General features: G+C 46.0%; 1 protein-coding gene across 2 annotated transcripts in view; it reads right to left on the reverse strand.

The window, feature by feature from the left end:
• The window catches only part of cxxc4 (CXXC finger 4), a 132,848-nt gene extending 128,398 nt beyond the window's left edge, over positions 1-4,450 (reverse strand). Inside the window, exons 1-2 of one of the 2 annotated variants that reach the window (XM_063069235.1) lie at positions 3,086-4,450; positions 1,656-1,948 (exon numbers count right to left, since the gene is read on the reverse strand). In XM_063069235.1, coding sequence (XP_062925305.1) covers positions 1,904-1,948; positions 3,086-3,907 — 867 coding nt within the window. In that variant the 5' untranslated portion in view covers positions 3,908-4,450 and the 3' untranslated portion in view covers positions 1,656-1,903. Of the gene's footprint in view, positions 1-1,655; positions 1,949-3,085 lie in introns of those variants that run through there. The other variant, XM_063069234.1, reaches the window with a different exon arrangement.
• Between the last annotated feature and the right edge of the window lie 6,712 nt (positions 4,451-11,162).

Here is an 11,162-nt window from a genome sequence, read left to right on the forward strand (position 1 = left end):
CAGGCGAGGATGACTGTGGGGGTGTGCAGTCAAACCCAGTCAAGGGACACCTTTGAAGTGATACTGCTAGAACCAATCTTGCTTACTGCAGACAGATAGGTGAGAATGGTTATGGCAGTGTGTAAACAAACTAGAACATAGCTTCCCTTTACACAGAAGGTGCCAGAAACAGACGAGACAGGAATAGTGGAAGGATGTGAAACACACCCGACAACGGAGGGATAATTGTTTTACTAACTTCAGTTGTCAGCTTGAAGTTTCAATGGACTTTTAGCACCCCAATTGTGACTAGCAATTGATCTTGCAAGTAATAAATTCAAACACATACAATTTACCAAATGTACAGGGCCCTGGTGAGACCACACCTGGAGTATTGTGTACAGTTTTGGTCTCCAAATTTGAGGAAGGACATTCTTGCTATTGAAGGAGTGCAGCGGAGGTTCATGAGGTTAATTCTCGGGATGGCGAGACTGTCATATGTTGAAAGATTGGAGCGACTGGGCTTGTATACGCTGGAATTTAGAAGGATGAGAGGGGATCTGACTGAAACATATAAGATTATTAAGGGATTGGACACGCTAGAGGCAGGAAACATGTTCCTGATGTTGGGGGAGTCCAGAACCAGAGGCCACAATTTGAGAATAAGGGGTAGGCCATTAAGAATGGCATTGACGAAAAACTTTTTCACCCAGAGAGTTGTGGATCTGTGGCATGCTCTGCCTCAGAAGGCAGTGGAGGCCAATTCTCTGGATGCTTTCAAGAAAGAGTTAGATAGAGCTCTTAATGATAGTGGAGTCAAGGGATATGGGGAGAAGGCAGGAACGGGTTACTGATTGTGAATGATCAGCCATGATCACAGTGAATGGCGGTGCTGGTTCGAAGGGCCGAATGGTCTACTCCTGCACCTATTGTCTATTGTCTATCAATATCCATAACTGATTAGCCATTTCTGTATAAAAGTGATCCCACCACCAAGCACATCTTTCCCTCCCCTCCACTTTCCACTTTCTGCAGGAATCGCTCCCTACGTGACTCCATTGTCCATTCATCTGTCCACACTGATCTCCCTCCTGGTACGTACTGCAAGTGGAACAAGTGCCACACCTGCCCCTACACCTCCTCCATCACTACCGTTCAACGCCCTAAAGAGTCCCTCCAGGTGAGGTGATAATTCACCTGTGAGTCTATTGGGGTCATCTAATGTATCTGGTGCTCTCAGTGTGGCCTTCTGTATATTGGTGAAACCCGACATAGATTGGGAGACCGTTTCGCTTTGCACCTACACTCTGTCCACCAGAAAAAGGAGGCTCCCTCAGTAACCACCCACTTTAATTCTATTTCCCATTCCTATTCCGACATGTTAGTCCATGGCCTCCTGTACTGCCACGATGAGCCCATACTCAGGTTGCAGGAGCAACACCTTATATTCCATCTGGTAGTCTCCAATCCAATGGGATGAAGATCGATTTCTCGATTTCTCCCCCCCCCCTTCCCCAACCCCTTTTCCCTTCTCATCTTATCTCTTTACCTGCCCATTACCTCCCTCTGGTGCTCCTTCACCTTCCCTGTCTTCCATGGTCTTCTACCCTCTCCTATCAGATTCCCCCTTCTCCACCCCTTTATCTTTTTCACCAATCAGATTCCCAGCTTTCCCCCTTCCCTTTCCTGGTTTTACCTATCACCTACCACCTTGCACTTCTTCCTCCCTTCCACCCAGCTTCTTCCTCTCACCCCTCATCTTTTATTCCAGTCCTGAGGGGTCTCGGCCTGAAAAGTCAACAGTTTCACTCTTTTCCACAGATGCTGCCTGACCTGCTGAGTTCCTCCAGCATTTTGTGTGTGTTGCTTGGATTTCCAGCATTTGCAGATTTTCTCGTCTCTGCATAAAGGAGCAGTTTTCTGTTCAGACTGGAGAACCGTGTTGCCAGCAGGGGCCCATGCTGTTCTCCTTGTGCACAAGTAAAGTAAAAATATGTAAGTGTGGATGTGCTCTCGGTCCAGTTATTTAAATTTACTTTATAATTGGCGACAACACAGCTACTTCCATCTTAAAAATAATCAGACTCTTCAATCCACCACCCTTTGACTAACAGATTAATAGCTTCCTCAGTCAGATTTCTCCCTTTTCAATGAAGCTGCCACAATAACCAGCTGCACTCAGTTTTTTGGGTTACTGCAGAGGACATAGTAAAGCTTCCAATACTGAATATTGATAAATATGACGGCAGCATGGGTTAACACGGTGCACTGGCTGAACTCAAGACTGTTAACCTGTAACTTGAATGCACTACTGCCTGGGTCAAGCTGCACATGTAGGTATAGTGGTGCCTATGTCCTTGGATATCAAGACAAGCTACTCAGAAACTAGTCCAAGTGTAAACACAGTTGGGACTGATTTAACAGAACTTTGAGGTTACATTTCCAGGACAGAGGGATTATTTCGTGTACTGCAGGAAACCACCATTTCCTCCAGATAGCCGGTCTGTAGGGAGAATGTCTCCCTGCTACCCCGTACTTAAACAATGAGTATATCCAAAGTAGCAGCAATTTAGTCCAGGGAAGCCAGCCAAAAGCTTGCTTCCAGTTTTACAAAAGAATTGATTGATCTCAATCAATTAGGCACAACTCCAAGCTTTTCTGTATGTGTGGGGTGGTGTGTGTGTGTGGGTGGGTGTGTGTGTGTGTGTGTGTGTGTGTGTGTCTGTCTGTCTGTCTGTGTGGGGGGGCTCTGTGTGTGTGTGTGTGTGTGTGTGTGTGTGTGTGTGTCTGTGTGTGGGGGCTGTGTGTGTGTGTGTGTCTGTCTGTCTATCTGTGTGTGTGTGTGGGGGGGACTGTGTGAGTTTGTGTGTGTGTGTCTGTGTGGGTGTGTGGCTGTGTGTCTTTCTATCTGTGTGAGTGTGTGGGGAGGACTGTGTGTGTGGGGGGGGACTGTGTGTGTGAATCTGTGTGTGTGTGTGTGTGTGTGTGTGTAGTATGTATGGTCATGACATGTGAGAGGTGGAGGTGGGAATGTGCGTGTGTAATGTGTATCTAATGTGTGGTAGGTGGATGTGTACAGAGCTGCTGTGTGTGTCTGTGTGTTTACCTCTGGTGAAGAGCCGGGCTTTTTCTTCAGCTCCTCACATTTCCGCAGTTTGCAGATCTGGTGGCCGGTCTTGCGGTTGCGGCAGCTGCTGCACTCCCCACAATTGATCAGCCTCCTGCAGGGCGCGCAAAGTCCGCACCTCTTCCTCTTCTTCTTGGCCGGGTGCCTGCCACCGGCCACCGCCACCCGGTGTACCGGCCATTCGGGCAGACTGGCGAGCGGCAGCGCGCCGTCCGACACGGCCGCCAGTCCGGTGGGAGAGTGTAGGGCAGTCATGATAATGAAACCTGGGGGCATGGAGATGGCTCCCAAAGCCGGGAAAGCGGCGAACGCCCCAGCACGCTCCTGGAGAGCTAGGAGCTCGGCGTCGGATGCATTGCACTCGGTTTCGCTGGTGTAATCCCCTGCTGAAGTTTTGCTCTGCTCGGGAGACAAGGCAGGCGCCAGATCGCTGTGCACAATTTGCAAAGTCCCAGGCAGCCTGTCAATCATCCCCGGCCTCTGAGAGTCACTTCTATGCACAAGAGTCTTATTAGAATTTATTGCAAGCGGCTTCCTTCCCCAGAGCACTGTATTGTCATTATTCCAAAGTGAGTCGCCTATTCTGGCATGAGCAAACACCGGGGCCACCACGCACGGTTCCCCGGCTGCCTGCTTGGGCGATCCGTTAGTTTTGCTGCAATCTGCCGAAAGCTTGTAACTTTGGTCTTCGATGTCGGAGTGCACCGCTACCATACTCACTTCATCCTTCACCTTCTCGGTGTTGAGCGGCTTTTGGTCGCAACTGTTCACAGTGGGAACAATGCCTCTTGCACCAGACATCGCTCTGTACAAAGCAGCAGCGAGACAGACAGACCTCCCGGGGAACTTGCCTCACTGCCGAGCGCTTGTGGCGCCCAGTGCCGTCGCTGGGTCAGACTTCCAGCTTATTACATCTTTTCCAACTGATGCAAGCTACAATAAAACGAAGCGCACAGAAGATAACGTTAAAAACCTCGATGCGATAACTAACAAAGTACAGGGCAGAATCTCCAGCACGCGTTGTGTCTGCTGGATTCAGGAGAGGGCATTGCCAACTAGCAATTCCAAAACCCCTTTTCTGAATCAATTAGTTTTTTCTGATGCACCGCTCCGAATGTTTCAGTGAGTAGATTTCTGGATTCTGGTTTACCACAGACAGTGCAATTGGTGAGTTCGACGGTGCCCTCGGCTGCCCTAGCCTCGCCCGGGAGACCCGGCGGTCTGCATGCGAGCCCCGAGGCGTTTAGTGACACCGAGTCTCTAGGGAGGGCAAACAGCATCTTCCACCAGTGGCACAATATTGTAAACCCCACAAACGCGGCGCTCACATCTGGTACTGCAGAAACTGATAGTATCTGGCTCCGCGACAAACGGATTATGTGGAGGCACAGATTGTTCGGATACGGCTCCCGAGCAGGCGCGTCCTCGCTGGCGGCTTTATCTCGGGGAGGCACGCGAAACTTTCAATTCTGCTATTTGCTTTGCTGGTTCTGTTTTAGCATTTAACAAATCTCCGCGGTTCAGGATCACTTAAGGAGTGAATGTAGCTTTTTTTATTAAAAATAATGGCACTCACTTTTAGGTTCAGTGTCGTCACTCCACAAAATAAACACACACACACACACTCACACGCTCGGAGATAGAGCTTTCATTATCTGATAAGAGTCACTTAGCGATAATGGAGTCTCTTAATGCATTCTAGTTAAATTCACCGAGAATACGCCTCTATGATGGCTTTCACTTGAACCACTGGTGCTTCGGAAGCGAGAACACACCTCCACCAGGCGTTTTTTTTATTTAATTTATATTTCTACGGTGGCCCCGGTAAGGCGAGCTTTTGTTGTCCATCCCCAGTTGATTTGAGAAGGTGTGGCGAACTATGTGGCCCTTCTGGCAAAAGTACTCTGCCTACCCACTGTTGATGGCTAGGCAGCTCCAACGTTTCAGCCCAAGGACCATAATAAATACATGGCGTTGGGTTGAGAATGGAGGCGGGGGGGGGGCGGTGTCCCTGCCCTGACTATCCTGATCTTTGTTAGTGGCGTCGGTTCCCAGTTTGAGACACCTTGTCAAGAGCCGGGGTCGCCTTTGATTAGTGAGTGGCTCAATTGATGACTTAACAAACGTGGAGGTCAATCGTGATCGTTTATCTCGCTATGCGTAAAGTTCTGAAGTCATGACAGTCAGAAGCGGAGATGATTGAATAGTTTAACTGTAGCAGGAATTTGTCCAGTTAAAAGGGCATTATTTTCAATGTTACAAAAGAATGTTGAAGTTAGTTGAGAGCAGTGATTTATTCAAAAACGAGTGTTTACGTAATGATATTAACATACTATAAAAAATTTCAGGGTGATTTACAGGACAGTGGTAATCCAAGAAAAACAGGCCACAGAAGAATATAGTGAGAAGAATATAAAGAGATATGATAAAAGCTTTCCAAACACATTAAAGACAAGAAAATAGAAGCAAGAATGAGCCAGGGAGCACAAGTTACTGCAGATGCTGGAATCTGGAACAAAACCAGAGAAGGGTGGGAAGAACTTCTGCAAATGGTTGGTGGAGTTGTAGGTATGTACGAGGTTGTGCTAGATTACAAGGGGACAGTGACAGTTTGCAGAGCTGTGCTCAGAAGTGGCAGATGGAGTTCAACCCAGAAAAATGTGGAAGTAATTCACTTTGAAAGGTCAAATATGAAGGCAAAACGCGGGGTTACTGGCAGGCTCCTAACCAGTATGGAAGGACAGGGGGATCCTGGAGTCACGTCCATAGATCCCGTAAAGTTGACACATAAGTTGATAGGCTGGTTAACAAGGAGTATAGTGAGTTGGCCTTCATTAGTCAGGGGTTTGGTTTCAAGAGCTGTGATGTTGCAGCTCGAAAGAAGACTGATTAGACCACATTTGGAATATTGTGTTCATTTCTAGTCTCCTCGTTACAAGAAGAATGTGCAAGCTTTAGAGAGGTTGCAGAGGGGATGCACGTTCAGAGACCATATCTTAGGAGGTATGTTGAGTGAGCTAGGAGTTTTTTGTTAGGAGCGAAAGAGGATGAGAGGTGACTTGGCAGAGGTGTACGAGAATGATAAGAGGCATAGATTGATTGGGTAGAAATGGCCAAAGTGAGGGGGTATAATTTTAAGGTGATTGAAGGAAACTATAGGCTGATGTCAGAGATAATATTTTAAACACAGAATGGAGTGTGGGTGGAACTGACTGTCACAGGGAGTTGTGTAGGTTTTCACAAATAAAACAGAATCCATAGCAACTCACTTATAGAACACCAAAAACTGAACTCAAAACTGAGTAAAAGTCAAGGTTGGTGGTTGTGAATTCTGTACGTTTCCATCAATTACATTCCTCTACACAGAAGACACCCCCCCCCCCAGAATTCACTAAAACTGGCATTGTAGCTTGTCCAGAGCCTGGACGAGCTGCCCAATTCAGGGTGAAGGAACAACAGATGATGGCTTGTCCAGAGGTGTGTTGACACGCTCATGGTTATGTCGTGTTGGCAGGAGCATGGCAGCAGAATCCTCCAAATATTGATGAGCCGGTTTAAGGAGATCCACTGAAACACATTTAGGTTTATCCCTTTTATCTACGATAAAAGTATTTTTCTCTCCATTCCAAAACGTGAAGCGGGCCAGCAGAAGGGGGCCTAAGGGGATGTTGGTCTGCATCATGGCAGACGAAAACAAATGAGGCAGCATGTAGGTCAACAGGAACAGAAGAGTGCTGTACGCCATGTAGGAGCAGGGGGATAGGAATTGAATTTACTAAGGAGGGTGGAATGCTGTTCAGGGCTGACCAGGCAGTCATGGCCTTAGGAATAAAATCACCTGGCATTTGTAAATGCTGCCTGTGTACCAATTCAGCCACGGACGACTACAGGTCCTCTTTTGGAGCTGTTCCGAGCCCCAGCAGGACCCGTGGGAGATAATCATGCCAAACTCATCCGTCAGGGAAGCCTTCAGAGCAGCTTTTAACAAGCAGTGATTCCACTCGCATAGGTCATTGGATAGCGGGTGATACACCTAACACTGAGGTTCTGGGCCATCACAGCCCAGAGGTCTGATATGAATTGGGGACCGCGGTCAGAGGAAATATCAAATAGGGTGCCTATGCGTTAAACCCAGATGCTGATGAATGTCCGAGCCATGTCTGCGACTGTCAGCGATGCTAGAGGGACAATCTCTGTCCACCTGTTAGTACGGTCCACATGGCAGGGAGGTGCATGAAACCGCAGCAGGGAGGAAGAGGACCAACAAGGCCCACATTGACGTGGTCAAGCTGTCACTCAGGGACCTCAAAAGGTGCAATTGGCATCTGGTCATGACGGCTACTTTTTGCCCTCTGGCACTCCCCACAGATTGCAGTCCAGTCAGGCATGTCCTTCCTGAGCACAAACTTCACACGGACGACTACAGGTCCTCTTTTGGAGCTGTTCCGAGCCCCAGCAGGACCCGTGGGAGATAATCATGCCAAACTCATCCGTCAGGGAAGCCTTCAGAGCAGCTTTTAACAAGCAGTGATTCCACTCGCATAGGTCATTGGATAGCGGGTGATACACCTAACACTGAGGTTCTGGGCCATCACAGCCCAGAGGTCCGTGCCGCACAAACTTCAGTGCAACCACTTTCTGCGAGGCCTTCTGGCCCAGATGTGAGAGGCCATGTATTGAGTCGAAAACAGTCCGTCTCCAGTTTGCGGGCATCATGGGCGAAGAGAGAACCCCCAGCTTCCCTGAACGTAATGTTAGCTAACCAAAGGCCCATGACTGCTGTCCACTACGCCTTGGTCAGCAGCTTGGTTGGTTAGGGGTATTGCTTATAGGTGCACTGTACAGGGGAAGCATAAGTTCAGCAGTTTGCGGAATAAAGTGGCGATAGAAATTCACCATGCCCAAAAAAAATACATCTGGTAGTTTTTTCAGTAGTGCGAGGCAGTGGGAAATCCATAACAGCTACTACTGATGAAGAGGTTTCACACCTTCTGCAGAGATGTGATGGCTGAGAAACTCAATGTTTCACAGCCCAAACTGACATTTAGCAGGGTTAATAATCAGTTCATGTTGGCTTCAGTGTCAAAAAGTGTGCGGAGATGCATGTTAAGATTTGGAAAGTGCTAGCGACAAGTACAGTACCAATAAAAAGTATTCACCCTGTTACATACCTCGTGGGTATCTTGTGACTGTCTTATGATTATGATGTAATTGAGTATCTTGTGAAAATGATGTAATTGTCTTGTGATGGTGGGATGATGTAATCTTCCCGCCAGTGTGAGGTCACATGATGTAATTTTCCCGCCGGTGTGAGGTCATGTGATGGCATGTTCCTGTTGTCATGCAGTTAGTTCATCAGTTAGTTTTGCTGCATATTCGTCTCATGATGCAGTTTCGTTCTAAAGTGGAGTTTTACTTTCTATAGTAATGTGCCGACAGTTTCGCTAATCGCCGCCAGTTTTTGCTTGTTTGATTTACCTTTACAGTCTACTATTGGAGAGTGAAGACCTTTTCCAAAGTACAGGAACCTGAAGGATTGAGTAAAGTTGGTGTCATTCGGTGGTTTTATAAAGGATTGACCTTATTGAATCTTCATTCAGAAATAGTGGCCTGCATCTGAGATAACCCCTGCAAGATCAGGAAGGATTGTGCAGTGTTCACCCTCCAGCAAAAAGGTCAGTTCCTTTAAGCCGTTTTATTCCCTCCGTCATGAATCCTTTGGACAAGGCACCTCTCAGCTGGGATCAGCAGTAATGTCACGTCTTCGAAGAAATCAGTTTTCAGAGAAGTCTGTCCTTACTGACTGTATAAATCACTTGGACTTTCGAATTTACCACTTTAAGACTGTGTTCGAATTTACCACTTTAAGAACTATTCCGGAGTTTGGCTGTTTGTTAAATTGATGTATAGCAGTTAACTTCCAGTTAAGTTAGTCATTTGTTTACTTTTCACTATTGTTGAGCAGTGTTTAATAAATATTTATGTTTGTCTATAAAACCTAACTCAATTCTATATTCATTGTTGCCGACCATGTAATAGAAATTGGGGGCTCTTCCGGGATTTGTTCCGATTGTGAGTTTAAGTGCTTGTTTAGTTATCAATCTGCTAGTGATTTGAAGGTCGCTAGTTCAAGCCTTGGCTAAGGCAACATGTGTATCCTTGAGCAAGGCACTTAACCACACATTTCTCTGCGATGACACTGGTGCCAAGCTTTATGGGTCCTAATGCCCTTCCCTTGGACAACATCGGTGGCGTGGAGAGGAGAATCTTGCAGCATGGGAAACTGCTAGTCTTCCATACAACTCTGCCCAGGCCTGCGCCCTGGAAACCTTCCAAGGCGCAAATCCATGGTCTCATGAGACTAACGGATGCCTATTTGATTTGGAAAAGGGAAATACCCGATTCTTTTGTTTGATTGGTCTGTGGGTAGTATTCGGCAGCAATGAATATTGACAACTTTCTGGCATCGCCAGACCCAGAAGTATTAGCGAAGGTGAGAAAGGGTGATGTATCCGAGATTGCTAGAATGTTGGGCCTTTCGAAGGTTACAACAAAGCCAGTTATTCAGAGGAAAATAGTGGAACATTATATAAATTAGGGAGATTTTGATGAAGAAGTGTTAGATATGTTTCCAATAAGTAAATTAGAGATACAGTTGCAAATAAAACAAGTAAAATTGGAATTATTTAAAGCGGAGGTGGCCGAAAGAGAAGCCAATAGGGAAAGGGAATGTGAAGAAAGAGAAGCAGATAAACAGAGGGTAATTATGCCCGTGATGGAGAAATTAAAGTCCGAGAATAAGGCTCTGGTTCTAGGAAACCGTTTGCTGTTAGTCAGGAAATTAAATTAGTTCCTCCATTTAATGAGGCAGAAGTGGATAAATATTTCCAGCATTTTGAAATTGTTGATCTGATTTCAGAGTGGCCGAAAGATAAACGGCCAGTGCTGTTACAAAGTGTAATTAAAGGTAAGGCACAACATGTTTATACAGCTTTAACTGCTGAGCAAGCACTTGATTATGATATTGTGAAGCAGCATATACTGAAAGCGTATGAACTGGTTCCGGAAGCTTACAAAGAAAGATTCAGAAATTTGAAGAAATCCGTGGACAAAACTTACGTGGAATTTGCCTGCGATAAATCTGTGTGTTTTGAGTGATGGGTTTCCTCTAAAAATGTGAATGGGGGGTATGATAACTTAAAAGAGTTGATTTTAATGGAGGAATTTAAAAGGTGCATCCCTGTTGACATAAGGACATACCTAAATGAGAGGGATACTGCTACATTACAGGAGTATGCTAAATCAGCTGATGAGTATGCTTTAATCTATAAGATTATGTTTCATCCGGGTAGAATTTTTAAAAGGAAAAATAGCACAGAGAGTCAAGGTAAACCAGAAATTAAATCAGAAGTTAGTGAGAAAGGTATGGATGAAGGGAAACATTTTGGTCCTATTTGTAATTATTGTAAGAAACCTGATCACGTAATAGCTAACTGTTTCCGACTGAAGAAGAAGGAGAAGGGGGCAGTCCCAGATGCTTGTGTGCAACATATTGAAACACCTGTAAATCCACAGGGTTCAATAAATTCGAATGAAGCCAGGGTCTGACCAAGTTAAGAGGGGATACGATCATTTTATAACTGAAGGATTTGTATCTTTGAAAGAGGGTTCCACTCCAGTGCCAATAAAAATCCTTAGGGATACTGGAGCTTCTCAGTCACTTATGTTAGTCAGTGTTCTAAAGTTTAGTGATGAGTCTGACATTGGTGAGGTAAACTATATATGAGTTGCTGGGAGTGCCCTTATGCCTGTACATTTGCATAGAGTAAATTTAAGGTCAGGGTTAGTTACAGGACCTGTTATAGTAGGACTACAACCCGGTCTACCCGTGAGTGATGTTTCTGTATTGTTAGAAATGACTTAGCAGATGGACAAGTTTCTCCTGAAGTGCATTTTACGATTAAACCCATCTCTGATGAACCAAAAATAGGTTCTAACATGGATTCCTCCTGTGTTGTAACCCGATCTATGGCCAAAAAGACTGCTGAGGCGGATG

Source organism: Mobula hypostoma, chromosome 16 (genome assembly GCF_963921235.1).
Source record: "Mobula hypostoma chromosome 16, sMobHyp1.1, whole genome shotgun sequence".
Classification (NCBI taxonomy): Eukaryota; Metazoa; Chordata; class Chondrichthyes; order Myliobatiformes; family Myliobatidae; genus Mobula; species Mobula hypostoma.